Source organism: Equus przewalskii, chromosome 19, assembly GCF_037783145.1.
Source record: "Equus przewalskii isolate Varuska chromosome 19, EquPr2, whole genome shotgun sequence".
Lineage (NCBI taxonomy): Eukaryota > Metazoa > Chordata > Mammalia > Perissodactyla > Equidae > Equus > Equus przewalskii.
The window spans coordinates 39,655,007-39,670,494 of NC_091849.1; the positions used below are offsets into that span (position 1 = coordinate 39,655,007).

General features: G+C 47.4%; 1 protein-coding gene across 17 annotated transcripts in view; it reads left to right on the forward strand.

The window, feature by feature from the left end:
- Positions 1 to 15,488, forward strand: part of DAAM2 (dishevelled associated activator of morphogenesis 2) — a 105,291-nt gene that overhangs the window by 64,285 nt on the left and 25,518 nt on the right. For all 17 annotated transcript variants that reach the window (XM_070586027.1, XM_070586023.1, XM_070586033.1 and 14 more), the window contains 9 exons: positions 2,669 to 2,758; positions 5,724 to 5,798; positions 6,238 to 6,332; positions 9,009 to 9,342; positions 10,341 to 10,451; positions 11,794 to 11,897; positions 12,370 to 12,436; positions 13,573 to 13,690; positions 14,663 to 14,801. In XM_070586027.1, the coding sequence (XP_070442128.1) occupies positions 2,669 to 2,758; positions 5,724 to 5,798; positions 6,238 to 6,332; positions 9,009 to 9,342; positions 10,341 to 10,451; positions 11,794 to 11,897; positions 12,370 to 12,436; positions 13,573 to 13,690; positions 14,663 to 14,801 (1,133 nt within the window). The remainder of the gene's footprint in view (positions 1 to 2,668; positions 2,759 to 5,723; positions 5,799 to 6,237; positions 6,333 to 9,008; positions 9,343 to 10,340; positions 10,452 to 11,793; positions 11,898 to 12,369; positions 12,437 to 13,572; positions 13,691 to 14,662; positions 14,802 to 15,488) is intronic.

The following is a 15,488-nucleotide window of genomic DNA, read 5'->3' on the forward strand; positions in this document are numbered from 1 at the left end:
TATGCAGGGGTTTGGGGTGATCCAGTCTGCTTTTCTGAAAGACCATTCAGGGTACTCTGTTGAAGAAGGATTCTGGGTAGACCATTAGGAGGCTGCTGGTGCAATGCAAGCTAGGGAGAGTGGTGGGTTGGACTGAAGTGTTAGCAGTGAGGATGGAGAGAGTGGACAGATTCAAGAGCTACTGAGGAGGAAAAATAATAGGCCTTGGTGGGGTTGATGCGTAGGAATCAAGGAACACCCAGGTTTCTGACATGAGGAATTGAGTGGATGTTGGGCCCCTGTACAGGCCAGAGGAGACTCAGGTTAAGGGGGCTTGGATAATGAACTCAATTTGCAAATTCTCTCTGTGCATCAGTTTCCTCATCTGTAAAATGGGTTGTTGCAAGTTTTAAATAAGTGAGTAAACGTTAAGCACTTAGAACAGTGCCTGGCACATAGTAACACCACATAAGTGTATGAGGTACCAGAGGGACATCAAAGTAGGCAGGTACAGGAGGAGTTGGGTCCCGGGGTCTGGAGCTCAGAAAACTGGTGGCCTGGGGGTACAGGTTTACGAGAGTTTGAGATAATAACTGAGTCCTTGGGAATGACTGAGAAGGCTTCATTGTGGAAAGCATAGGGAAGAGAGAAAAGGACCCAGGATGGTGCCCTGAGGGACTTCAACATTTGACGGTGGGAGAGAAGAGAAGTCATCAGCGGAGTTCAGGAAGAGCATAGAGTGAGCAGGAGGGACTGCCCGAGAGTGTGGTTGTCAAACCAGGGAACAGAGGTTCAGTAAGGAGTGAATGGCCGGCAGAGTCGTAGGCAAACTGGGCTGAGTAAAATCAAGAAGAAATGTCCATTGATTTAGTGACAGAGGCCACTGGTAATAAAAGACAGTGCATAAATAAGCAGAACACAAGGTTGAATGTAACTGCTCTGGACTTTGGGAAGAGAGAGGTGTTCCTACATGGAAAGTCTATGGAAGGCTTGCTGGAAGAGGCCAGCTTTGAGCGTGGGAATTAGACCAGGGTCCACAGGCCAGGTGGGAGGGCAGTCCAGGTGGAACTGACTGTAAGCAAAGCAGAAGAGATGCAGAGTTTCTGCTGGCAAATGTAAGATGCACGTAACTCTACTTTTTCTTTTATTTCTGAATCTGAGCATAGAAAAGGAAATACTGCAGGAACCTTGAGCAGGGCTCTGGGAATTTTGACTAAGGACATTCCTGGGCCATGTAGAGAGTGGTTCTGGGTAAGAACCTTTCATTAGCATTAGATCTGCAGAAGTCTTTATTTCCAAAAGCAGATGATCTGATGGACATTGTTTCTAATCATCTTTGTGTGTGCGGTCCAAGATGGTAGCCATTAGTCACTTGGGGATGCTAGACACTTGAAGTGTGGCTGGTCTGAATGGAGACGATGTAAGGGTAAAATGCACACCAGATTTGGTGAAAATATCTCATAATTTTTTACATGGATTGCATGTTGAAATGATCATATTTTCGATTTTTCGGGTTATATAAAATGTAGTGTTAAAATTAACTTCACCTATTTCTTAATTTTTTAATATGACTGGAAAATTCTTAAAACACATGTGGTTCACATTATATTTCTATTGGACAGTTCTGATCTAGGTGAACGAAAGTCTTAAACATTTTCCCTTGAATAAAAGTATAGAGACAAGAGTATAAATATGGATATCTAAGACGCTTATTCTTTCTTAGATATTGCTTTCACTGTTTATCATTTTTAAAAGTAAAAAGTAAGTAATATGCTTTATTGTCTTAATGTGAGTTCTGCTTTTGATTAAAAGAAACCCTCAGAATAATTGAGTTGAAAGCACGTGATGTTCCCCATGGCTCATTAACTATTTCCTTCTTGAGTCTGAGCATCATTCATGAATCATAGGAGAAGAACCTTCAAGAAGAGAGCTTTTTAGGGGCCATCCAGCACAGCTAAAGCTATGAAGTCACCCCAAACTACCTGTAGAGATACCCTGAATTTGATGACATTAGAAACTTCCCAGTTCTACTCCTTGGGAAGTGTGGGCTAGCCTGGTGGAGCCCTGAGCCTTGTGCATGCAGGCACACCTCCATGGGAAGGAGATCAGTACCTCTTTTGGTATGGCATACCCTTCTTGCCTGGAGAGTTGCTCTGCTCCTCATCCTCACCAGCTCCCCTCAGCTTGTGCCGGGCCCCATGCTAAGGTTGGGGGAGCTAGAGAATTTCTAGGGGAAAGACTCAAAGGGCAAGGAGACTTGAAGGATGGAGGCAAGGGCTAGATCTGTAGACTGACTCCTTTCTTTGTCAGGCCTTGACTTATGGTGTCGACAAGCTTGAGAAGGACAAGGGAAGGAAGACGAGAAATCCCGGGCAAGAGGATTAGGGGCTAGCAGAGCAATGCAGGAGATGGGCAGGGAACGGGGGCCTGGAAGAGGCGGGGGAACTTGTAGGGACAAGGTGGGGTGGACAGGAAGCAAGGGCAGCAGCACAGAAGCAGCACAGGCTTGGGTTGAAGCAGGGGCTGAGGGTGTATTTCCAGCAGAAAAAGAATTGCCCTGTGATATCTTTGGTGCTGTTTGGAGGAAGATAGGCTGAGAGATAGTTTTGGGAAAAGTATAATTTCCTGTAGGGCTGAATATCCTAATGTCAACCATCCTGGGTTTCAGACACGTTTCTTATCTTTGCAGGATGAGTTGGATCTCACCGACAAAAACCGGGAGGCTGTGTTTGCGCTGCCCCCCGAGAAGAAATGGCAGATCTACTGCAGCAAGAAGAAGGTGCGCTCTCTGACCCCTTGCACTGCCACCTCAGGGTCCACAGCATGGGGCAGCTCATGCCTCCAAGCTCCCTCATTCGTTCAACAGATATTTATTATGCAGTGTCCTAGGTTTGGAGGAGCAACAGGGGGAAAAATGCCTGCTCTCATGGAGCTTACACTCAGGGAAATAGGATTCTGTTTTGCAAAAAGCCTTTAGGCAGGTACCTGCTAGATTCCAGGAGTGGTGCTGGGTCAGAGAGATACGCAGATGACGAGTCTAGACTCTCTTCTGGTGCCTGTGCCCGTGCCTGGAGGGCGTGCTGCCCTGGGCCATTCCTGGGGCAGCTTTGTTGTAAGGACTCAGTTTGAGGGGGGTTCTCTTCTGATTCTTTAGCCTCCAGCATGTGCCAGGCTCAGCCTCAGAGGGCAGCATGCACATCAGGGTCACACATCAGTCCCCATTCTCCCCCCCGCTTTCCTCCCTCTCCTCTCCTTCATTAAAGACTGTTGTCCTCCCTAGAGAGGGGTGTACCGGGCTCCACTCAGGGCTTAATTGGATTTTCTCTCCTCCCTTCTGCTTTCCCTGCGGCTGTGCTTTCTTCTCTCTTCCTCCGTCTTTCTCTGTCTCTGTGTCTCTTTTGCTCATCGCTTTCTGTGTCTCTCTTGCCCTCTTTCTATTTAAGCCTGTTTCTTTCATTCTGTTTTTCTTTTCTCAGCCCACCTTCCTCTTCTCCCCTCTCCCCTTGCAATTTTTCAGACTTGCAGCCTGTTCCGTGGACCTCAGAGACAGGTGTTTGGGAGGTGGGACCTGGTTATTCCTGCGCCTGGGTCAGACTGTCTCCCTCCTGGGAGAAGACAGGCAGGTCTGGGGCGGTTCTGAGCTGGTTCTCCTTCATGCTCCCTGAAGCCCAGTCCTGGCTCTTTCCTTACTCTTCTCCCTCAGGATATTTTTCCCATCCAGGGCTCCGTACTGAGCCAGACTGACCTTATAAAATTAGAGGATTCGAATCCTATATACTCTAGATTTGGAAGGAGCCGAGAAACAATCCAATGCAGTCCTTTATTCTACATACGAGGCAAGGAAAGCCTAGAGAGGCAATGGACTCACCCAAAGTCACCGCCAGTTATGGCGAGTGGCTGCACCGTCGCTAGAACCCGGGGCTGCTGGAGTCCGAGAACCTGTGACGAGATGCCTGGGCTGCACACACTACAAGCTATTGTCCAGTATACTCAATGTACCTTTATTAAGCACCCACAGAATACTCTGCTCGGTGTCCAGGAATCTCACTGTGAGAAAAGCAGGTCTTAAAAAAAGTTCAAGTCTTGGGAGAGAGGAGGGGAGGGAGGAGAAAATAAATTTCAGGAGTAATTAATCATTTCTCATGATTCTCCACTTTCCAAATTGATTTACTATGGAGCTCCCTTAAGTCGATCTCTTATACAGCTAAAATAAAAGTTATTAGAATGCAAGGATGTCTCTATCTAATTTCCAAAACAAATGATGTGTAAGTTTCCCATACACTTTCACGCCCCCTCTCTTCCCACATGGTACTTCTCTGTCTGTGACACCCTCCCACCTGTCTTGGCTTTACTAATCTTTAATAACTCAGCCCAGTCCTTTCCGATGCCTACCCCACTCTCCTCACAAGCTTTCTGTGTTAGATCCCCACCTTCCGGGTTTCCGTGGTCCACTATGACTAGTTCTGCCACAGAGCATTTATCGCCCTGCCTCTGGCACTGGGCCGTTTATGGGAGGCAGAGGCTGACTCTGTGCTCCCCGTATTTTTAGGGCTCAGTATGGTGACTGGCATTAAGTAGGTGCTCATTAAATGCACGTGGCCTGGATAAGTGATGGGCCAGTGAAGGCGGGAAAGGATGTGTTGGCTGATGCATTTGTCTTTGGTTCTGTGATCAGCCCTCCCTGCCCAAGGTAGAATGTAGAATTTGGGGGCTTCAGTCGTGGAGATGTAACACATGCAGCCACGTGCAGTCATGAAGACCAAATCAAGGCAGCCTTCCCACTGGTCTCAAATTTAAATTTTACGAAACACATTTGTGAACCCCAGTGGACAGAGCTGAGGGAGGCAGGGCAGAATCCAGGCCGGCCAGCAGACAGGCAGTTTGTTAGGGAGATTCTGGAGGAGGTAAGTTTTCACACTGATTTGGAAGCTGGAAGCTTGGCAGAAAGCGGATGAAGGGGAACGTGCCGATGAGTGGGGGACAGGACCAGGCAGATCCATTGGCTGGAGGAGAGGGCTGGGTTTACCATCAGCATTAATATTTATCCGTTTCCCATCATTCTTGTCCACACTTGGGGAGGAGTTGAGGCTTTCTCTTGGGACCTGAGGGCCGGGCCACCGAGCTATGATAGACCCTTATGAGGGACCCCTGAGTCTTTCCAAAACCCAGGGTCTTGGGAGTTTCAATTTCCCTCTTTTTGTAAAGTTACTATTTATTGAGCACCTACTGTGTGCCAGGCACTGCATCAAATGATTTACATCACTGCTTCTCAAACTCTGAGAGAAAGACCAAGTTTTTAAATTTCCAAACCATCACAGGCCAATATTTTTGTAAAATACAATGAGAATGATATTATCAGAAAATTTGAAAAAACAGATGTGCAAAAGTATAAGCAAAAATTTTTATTAGATTCAACAGACATAAAACTTAACTTTATTAAATAAAGCCAGAACAAATATAACAGGGAAAAATATCTTTTTTAATCATGCATATTGCTCATTGAAAGTGCACATACCTGTGTGGTTTCTGCCCACGTGATTGGCTGGTCATGGGAGTCAATGTTCGTTGTCCGCATTTTACCAAGGAAGAAATGGAAGCCTGGGGAGAGTTTGTGACTTCCTCGAAGTCACCCCTCCAGGTGGGGCTGGGAAGTGAATCTCTCTGCTGCCAAGGAAGGAAGCTCAGGATCTCAGGCCATGGCCTGCCTTGTCAGTGGGTCCATACAGTCTTTCTTCTTGTTCCAGGAGCAGGAGGACCCCAACAAGCTGGCGACGAGCTGGCCTGACTATTACATTGACCGCATCAACTCCATGGCTGCGGTGAGTGGCGCTCCGCTCCTGCCCTGCCCCCACCTGCAAGGGCTATGGGGAGAGTGGTCGCCCCTCATCTTCCCCTGCACAGCACATCCCACTCACTGGGGCTCAGCAGCTTTCCACTTACTCCCGAGAGTTTATCATAAACCCTCCCTCCTCTGTGCGGCTTTAGAATCCCCCCACTGTATAAATATTTATTAACCATTTGTATGTCCCACAGGCTTGGAAAATAGGCTAGGTCAATAATTCTCCCATTTTACAGATGAGGAAAGTGAAGTCCAGGACCAGAACCTGGGTCTTCTCAGAGTCTGACACTCTGTCTCCGTAAATCATCCCCTGAGGGCTCGCCCCTCCTATGGTGAGGGTGGACCCTGGGTCATACCTGGGCTGGAGGCGCAGGGGGCTGGGCCATCCACATGACCTTCACCCCCTCTACCTACCTCAGATGCAGAGTCTGTACGCATTTGACGAGGAGGAGACAGAGATGAGGAACCAAATCGTAGAAGACCTGAAGACAGCTCTTCGGACGCAGCCCATGAGGTGACTCACTGCTACCCTTTCCCTCACTTCCTTCTATGTCCCTTCACCCAGGTGGTTCCCCTTGACTTCCTGAAGCTTCACACAGTGCTCTGCTCCCATCCTGTCCCCTTGGCCAGCTCCACTGCCCAGCCTTCTCTGGAGTTCACTTCACTTCCCGGCTCCCGCTCCCCCTCTCTCTGAGGAGCTGGGAGGCTGCCAGGGGTGGGCATGTAGGGGAGCAGGAGAGAGGAATGTAGGAAAATGGAATAAACCACAGGTCCTGAAGAGCTATCTGAAGAGAAATTGAGGGCGGGTACTTGTTTTTCATGGGAGAATAGAACAGGAGGGAGGGTGGCCAAACAGACAAGGTGTATAAGAAGACCTTTCTAAGAATGAGGGGCAGGTGGATGCCCCAGCCTGGAGGAGGGGAGTGTAGGTGAGAAATACTCCAGCCACTATGGGGAGATGTGGTGTCTGTGGATGAGATTTCCCCATCTACAGTGGGATCAATGCAGCCAGGGAGAAGGGGAGGATGTCTCAAAGGCCGGAGAAGAACCCCTGCCCCTTACCAGGCCAAACTGTGCAGGGGTCCAAAGAGGGGACAAGAGCCACAGTCTCTTCTTGTGTCTGGGAACCAGCTTGTAAGAGCCACTGTTATATTTTTAGCAGTTTTGCTAGTTGGTTGTTAAACATAGCTATGATTAAAATGTAAATTATATAAACTTATGATTAAATAAATGATATCAAAAACAAAGGTAATAAATACTTGAAACTTATCACTCCCTAATTACCTAATGATTTTACTGCATCTTACTGTTATGTGTGCTCTTGAGTTTACACCTGTTGTGTAACGCATGGTGGAAATGCTATAAATAGCGTATCTCTTCCCAACTCTGCGTTCAATGATGTCACATTGATAGCTTGAAATGTGCTGTGCTGGAGTATTTATACCATGGAAATTGGCAAACAATACAATCAGGCTGTTTTTTCTTTCTCCAGAGAGCCAGTTGTTAAACATTTACCAGCACACAGTGGTCTGCCTGCGTGCATGTGTGTGTGTGTGTGTGTGTTGTCTGGACTGAGCTCTCTGCACCAGGAGCCTGAAAACAGAGCATCAAGGAGAATGAGAGCACCCTGTCGCTCAGGGTGGGGGTGGAGGTCTGGTATAGGAAGGGGGTGCAGGAAGGATGGGGAAGCAGAGCGGCTGAGGGGAAGTTTGTCTCTCACCTCAATTTATTTCTCATTCCCTTAATAAAATTCTGATTACAAAAGTTACACATGACAAAATGGTCATGGTGGAAATTTTGTAGAATACAGAAAAGCAGATAATAGAAAAAAGTAAATAATACCTACTTTTAGCAATCTGAGAGTATATTCTATTTTTCTAGTCATATTTGTATAATGCTACAGAAATACACACAAATACACTTGAATCAAATGTATTAATTATATGTAGTGATTCTTTAAGTTCCATTTATGCCATTTCCTCAGATCGTGGATGATTCTAAGACTGCGTGTGCACGGGTGCCACAGATGACTTTGGCTCCCAGATCAAACCTATTGACTGCTTATCAGAATGATGTTTTTAAATAATAAAATAAAATAGATAAAAATAGGTAAGATTAAAAATAAGCCAATTAAGTGGAAATACAATCACCAAATATTAAAAATTTGTGAGGTAGCAATAAATGTGCTTATTTATGCCTTAAACATCAAGAACTAGCAACTGCCGTCATTTTGATGTGCTGATAAGTGTAAATGATGTTTTGAGATACCTGCAATAACTGATTTCATATGAAAATAGCTGGGATTTCTTTGGGTGACAAAGTCACAGATTCTGCTCCTATCACTGTCACTTATTACCTACATTCATCATCAAAGGAAATGCTAAATTTCAGTTAGAGGTTACCAAAAATACAAGTGTCATTTTCTTTTCATGGATCTGTAAATGTTAGCCATAGATCTTTAGGGGAACACAGACTCCAGCTTAAGAACCCATGAATTACATGGCTTTTAATGTTTTCTGTTAACGTTCAAGATAACTCCATTGTCTTCTTAAGGATCTCTTAAAGAGTACCATTCCCAGCCCTGGTCCCTTGGCTAAGTGATCTGACGGCCCACCTGTCTAGAAGTCCTCCTTGTCTTCTGACTGTGATTCTCTTAATTTTATCCTCACTGGGGATGAATCTTCAGGTTTAACAGCCCTAATCATTATGATGATCATCCCCTTCGCAGAGGTACCGTTGTAGCCATGCAAATGACAATCAATAACATGCAAATGATTGTATTTAAAATGCAAATAAAGGGCCTGCCTGTGGTGTAGTGGTTAAGTTCCCTGCACTCTGCTTTGGTGGCCCAAATTCCCAGGTTCAGATCCTGGGCACCAACCTACACTATTTGTTGGCCTTGCTGTGGCGGTGACCCACATATAAAGTGGAGGAAGATTGATACAGATATTAGCTCAGGGCTAATCTTCCTCAAACAAAAAATAATAATAAATAAATAAATAAGATGCAAATAAGATGTAAGTCTTCTGTGAGGTTATAGGGTTTCAGTGCTTTAGGTAAACTTTATAAATGAACTTAGGGGCTACTGTAGATGCGACAAGGTTCTACACAGATAATGGGTAACTCTTTGCAAAATGTGTAACACACAAATGCAGGATACCTGTTTTGCTAATGGCTCTGGTCTGGGTAGGTTTGTGACTCGCTTCATCGAGCTGGAGGGCTTGACCTGTCTGCTCAATTTCCTCCGGAGCATGGACCATGCCACCTGTGAGAGCCGCATCCACACTTCCCTCATCGGCTGCATCAAGGCTCTGATGAACAACTCCCAAGGGCGGGCGCATGTGCTGGCACAGCCTGAGGCCATCAGCACCATTGCGCAGAGCCTGAGAACTGAAAACAGCAAGACCAAGGTAGCTGTGCTGGAGATCCTGGGTGCTGTGTGCCTTGTGCCCGGTGGCCACAAGAAGGTGCTACAGGCCATGCTACACTACCAGGTGTATGCAGCCGAGAGGACGCGCTTCCAGGTGAGGGGTCTGGCAGAGGGTGGGGCACCAGCCAGGGATGGGGCAGGAGCCTCACATACTGGGGGTGAGGGACTGAAGATTCTTTGTAGCAGAAACTGGGGAGAAGGAGGAAGTAATTCAGATTGCATGCCCTCTCATGGAAGATAATAGGCAGAGAATACTGGGACCCAGAGGGTTTATATAAAAGGACATGGTGGGGGGGATGCCTCAAGATATATAAGTATAGCTTGGAAAATGGATTCCTCACTACACCATGGATTCCTTGAGGCTGGAATATCAGTCTGCTTCATTTTCGTGGCTCTGCATCTCTGAGCCCAGTGCCTGGCTCATTATAGGGGCTCAGTCGAGAATCCTTGAATTAAATGCAGTTGCTGGGGCCAAAGTTTTAGACTCTATGCCTGGTTCAGTGCCTACTGTGTGGACACTGGAACAAGTCCTGGGAGCTCAGGCCATGCTACTCTCTTTTCTTCTCCCTGACCTGCCCCAGAAAAGTAATGAGATAGACAATAAGTATGAAGTGTTTTGGTACAGAATAAGTCTCAATAGATGTGGACTGTCATTGCCAACTTTGGGGTTGATCCACCAGTATAGGCTGTTTATTCTGTCATCAAACACTTTTAAGCATCTACTCTGCAGAAAGTGGCCCCTGACCCTTTGCAGAAGATGCAAAGGGATATAAGGCAGTGTCTGTGCTGTCAAGGAGCTAGGCAGGGATATGGGTGATGGATGAGCCATAAACAGCCGTGAAAGGCTGACCAGCACTTCAGCACTGCCCAACAATGTATACCAAGCCCCGAAGGCTGAGTGGGGAGGAAATAGGCAGGACTGAGACTGGAAACAGTGAGCTCTAGGGGAGGTCCACGATCAGCTGGATAGATTGGGTAGAGAGAATGGATGGGGCATTCTGAGTGGTTGGAATGGCAGGAACAGAGGGACAGAGGCTGGACTTGTAGCACCCTGAGCCCTCCTCTCTTTATCTGTCCCGCCTTTCCTTCCAGACACTGCTGAATGAGCTAGACCGAAGTCTGGGCCGATACCGGGATGAAGTGAATCTGAAAACAGCCATCATGTCCTTTATCAATGCTGTCCTCAATGCTGGAGCTGGAGAGGTGAGGTGCCAGCACTTGCCCTTGCTATGCACTGACTTTCTGGACCTGGGGTAGAGTGTATGAGTGCATCCTGGGGAAGCAGCAGAGGGAAGGGGCCAGGGCATCTGGTTGGTGTGGCTGCCACCATCATCATTGTCTTCAGATAATCCTTATCACCTCTTGCCTCCTTTACTTGGGGCCAAGAAAGACTAACTCGTCATGAACTTCACTGTCATGAGGGCTAGACGACATCAGCCAGAGCAGTGTTGCATGTAACCCACATCTGTCTTCTCTGTGACTCTAAAAATTTGTGGTGAGGACTAATGCTGGCTTTGCTTCTACACAAAATTCTTCTGGATTTTATCTAAATCTGGAAGATCTCCTAGGGAGTTTCCTACGTAAGTAGTATCATGCATTATGTGTGTCATGGACAAACCCCAAGCTTGCTGGCTAGATGGCTCAGGGTAGAGCGGGGTCATATATGGGAAGAGGTCAAGTGTTAGCCCTTCTTTCTAGAGCTTTCTAAAGACCTGCTTCTGGACTGGTTTCTGGGTTGGCTTGTCATGCTCTTCTAGCTCCTTCTGTTAGGAGGTATGCCTTCTGATTTCCATTCCTTTGGGGTGAAAGTGAGATTCTCAGGTCATAAAAATAGCAATGATTGAAGAAGAACTCCAAGAGCTGGTAAATTCCCCAAATTCTAAGGTAATCAGATGGCCCGGTCATGGTCAGCTGGTTGAAGGACAAAAGGGGCAATCTGATGATCTCTACTTTTCCCTCTTTTCTGCCAGCATCCTTTTTCTTTTGTACCTGGTCCTGATGACCTTGAGTTAGGTGAGGTGCATTGTGGGAATAATCTGTCCCTATGATGCTGACAACACCTTTGTCAGTACTAGCTATTTATGGCTGATCTCTGTTCCGATTGGTTGGTAGCCACACCTCTTTAGGTAATTTTTATGAATATCACTCCTGTAGGTAAGTCAGATCATGCCCATTTTACAGATGAGAAAACTAAGGCTTTCCCAAAGTCACAAAACTAATAAGTGGCAGAGCAGGAATTTGAGCCAAGATCTGTCTGATTCCAGAGCTTGTTTGGATGCCAAACTCTTTGATGCCAAAAGCTAAGAGAAAATCAGGAAGGGACTTAAAGGAAGTGAGGCAGGAGACCCAAAGTAGTAAATAACAAGGTCAAAGGATGTTTCATCTCTCCCTTTCTTGGAACTGTGGGACTTGAAGCAGCTCCAGATGAGTTTGCTGCAGGAGATGTGGTGAGACAATGACTAGAGTGGCAATGAGGGGTCCACTGGGGACTCTTGTGGAAATTGAGACCAGCCAATGAGTCTGGTCCTCCCTTGGTGACCCCCAGGATAATCTGGAGTTCCGCCTACATCTACGGTACGAGTTCTTGATGCTGGGGATACAGCCTGTGATTGACAAACTGCGGCAGCACGAGAATGCCATCCTGGACAAGTAAGGCCCAAGCCACCTGTCCCCACTGCAAACCTCTGCCTCGGTTGAGGATTGTCAGGATCTTCATGGAGGCTGTCCTTTCCACTGGAGACCACCTGCCATACCTAGCATCGATTCAGGATCAGCTGTGGGGGGCGGTGGACAGCTCTCTCACCCACTTGTCCCACGTCTTACCTATACCCCTGCTTGTCCTCTTTGCTGACCTGCCATCTCATCTCTGATGTTATAGACAGGTGGGCCTAGTAGTCCTCAACCATGGCAGTACTGCCCCCTAGGGGGCATTTGGAAGCATGTGGAGTATTCTCTGGTTTTCACACTGGCTGATGGGGGCCACTACTGGTATTGTTGGGAGCCAGGAATGCTGAAGGCAGCTTTCAGATTTAGTCGGTGGGGGGCTCGAAGGGGCTGTAACCCTCAACCAGGGATGTCCTGGCTATAACGTCTACCGTCTCTATACCCCCATCCTATCTAGGCATTTAGACTTCTTCGAGATGGTCCGGAATGAGGATGACCTGGAGCTAGCCAGGAGATTTGACATGGTGAGGAGCCTGCAGGGTTGGCCTGACTGCATTGGGGTCCCAGGTGGTCCCACAGTCACTTCTGCCAATCCTGTGCTGTGGTAGGTCCAGTGTTGGCTGGGTTCCCTGGTGGGTGCCCCCTTGGCCAGGTCCTGCTTTGGAGCCCTGGCAGTATGTTGGTTCTGATGGGCCTCGCTTGGTGGGCCTCACCTGGCAGACCTTACCTGGGGGACCTCACCTGGCAGGCCTCACCTGGTAGGGCATCTACCCCCTAGGAGGCTGAAACCCCCAAATAAAATAGAACCCCCAGTTCTTATATATCATTAGTCTCAACTGCCTCTCCTGTGCTACTTTCCCCCTGCCTTCTAGCAAATTCCTGAGTTACCTCTCTCCATCACTAACTAGATCATGCTTAGCAAAAAAAATATCATATTTTTATTTTAGCCGTAGTAACCCTGAAAATACACAACTCTGTTGCTTAAATATTGCATTAGAGAATCTCTACCCAAATTGAAACCTACTTTGGGGCAGTGCTTCAGTCACCAAGCCCCATCCCGTTACATTCTCACAAAAGCCCTGGGTTTATCCATAAGGAAGCTGAGGCTAGCAAGGATAAGGAGTTGCCTGTTGTCACACAACTAGTTGTGGATCTGGGATTTGAACCCAGGTTGTGGGCCTATGCCACATGCTCCTTGAATCATCTGTTGCCCTACTTCCTTCCCTTGGTTCGGATCAGTACTTCTCAACCAGGAGTGCTTTTGCACACACCCTTCTGCCCCCGGGGACATTTGCAATGTCTGGAGACATTTTTAGTTGTCACAACAGGATTAAGGAGGATGCCACTGGCATCTGATAGATAAAGGCCAGCCAGGGATGCTGCTTAAACACCCTCTAGTGAACACGACAGTCCCCCACAACAAAGAATTACCCAGTCTGAGATGCCAGTAGTGCCAAGTATAGGAAACTCTCACTTAGATAATTAGCACATCTCCCTCCTCCTTTTCTCTGTCTCTGTCTTTTTAAGCCTGGGCCAGATGCAGGGGGAGGAACGCTCTCCTATGGGACAGGGCTCAGTGGATGGAAGTGGTCTTCTCTCCCCTGTTCTCTTCCTCCACTGCCTTCTCCCTCCCCATTCACTGCACCCTCCGCTCCCCCAGGTCCACATCGACACCAAGAGTGCTTCCCAGATGTTCGAGCTGATCCACAAGAAGCTGAAGCACACAGAGGCCTACCCCTGCCTGCTGTCTGTCCTGCACCACTGCCTGCAGATGCCCTGTGAGTAGCCCACACTTGCCGCTTCCCTCAGCCAGTCTGAGCCCTGGTCCGGGGCAGGTTGAGACAAGGCGTCAGGACCTCCCTGGGTTGGTGAGTCTGACCAAGTCTCCCCCTGTACACGCCCTCTGGGGGCCAGGCCACACACTTGGGCCCCTGCTCTTTGCAGATGGGTTTTGCAGATACGACCTTCCACCTTGGAGGCATGATGGTTTGACTTTGAGGTCAGGATCGATCCTACTAGTTGACCTCTCTTGGTGGTCAGTAGAGAGAAGTGCTTGGGATTAAGAACTAAGGAAGAAGAGCTTGTGGTTATTACAGGAAAGGAAAGTCCATGTTCAGCCAGACTATGGTTAAAGGGCATGAGAGAGGGGCCCTATGAGACCAGGCACAACACAACAATGCCTTTGCCTTCATAGTTCAGGGTCACCTTCACCAAGAAACCTGCCTGGGTTCCATTACACTTCCCCAGCCCATTCAATTCCCTCTCAGGGCATACCTGTAATTAGTTTCCATTCATCTTTCCCTGTAGAACAATAGCATAGATAATCCTAAACCTTTTCCTTTTTTTAAAATTTCCCCTGAAGATTTCATTATTCAGCGTGTAATATTTTAGAGCAGATTTACTTTCTTAAAGGTGCTTCTTTTAGACAATGTGAAAAGCTATTTGCATTCCCAAGGCATAGGATGCTCAGGGTACCGACAGGGAAGAAGGCAGCCAGGAAGCATTTCAGAGAGTGGAGAAGTACATTGAGAGGGTTGACACATTCATAGAGGGTCAGTTGCAGATAATCAAGAAATGACTGGATTTGTGATTCTCTGTCATCAGCAACTGCATTGCTTCTCCCAGCAGACTGGGAGCTTGCCAGGGGGAGGAAGGGCATGCCTCGCCAGCCTGAGTCCAGACAGTGGCTCTAGGACAGGGCCCCAGGGACTCCAGGGCCCAGTAACAATGTGATACCTGTTGTCCCTCAGACAAGCGGAATGGTGGCTACTTCCAGCAGTGGCAGCTCCTGGACCGCATCCTCCAGCAGATTGTCCTCCAGGATGAGAGGGGCGTGGACCCTGACCTTGCTCCCTTGGAGAACTTCAATGTCAAGAACATTGTCAACATGTGAGCAGTGGCCAGCCCTCACCTGTCTTCTTCCTCCTGCTCCATCTCTCTCCTACTTGCAGTCTCACTGGTGAAACCTCAGCTCCCTCTCTCAAACCAGATAGCTCCACATGGGTCTTGAGCAGCAATGTCCAATAGAACTCTCCGAGATCCTGGAAATGTTCCGTAATTGCACTGTCCAAATGTGGCTACCGAGTACTGGATGTTGGCTAGTGTGACTGAGGAACTGAATTTTAAATTTTATTTCAGTTTAATTAAATTCAACCAGCCACATGACATATGTACGAAATTCTCAAGGATCCACTGCACAAAGTGGATAGAGAAGGAATTTAAAGACATAAAACCCCGTAGAGGAGAGGTCAGCGAGCTGTGGCCTGTGGGCTAACTCCAGTCCCCCTGCTCATTTTTGTAAAGCCCATGACATAAGAACAGTTTTCGCATTTTACAAAAGTTGTTAAAAAGAAACAAACACAAGAATATGTGACAGAGACTGTGCATAGTATATAAAACCTAAAATGTTTACTGTGTTCCTTTATAGAAAGTTTGCCGACCATAATACAGAGCATGGCCATTTAACCATGAGGCTTTTGGACAGAATGTCAGAGCCTAAGGTTTTCTGGCTTGTCGTCTTTGACTGACCCTGGGTAGAGAGAAACACAGAGAACCAAATTTCAAGTCAATTAGTCA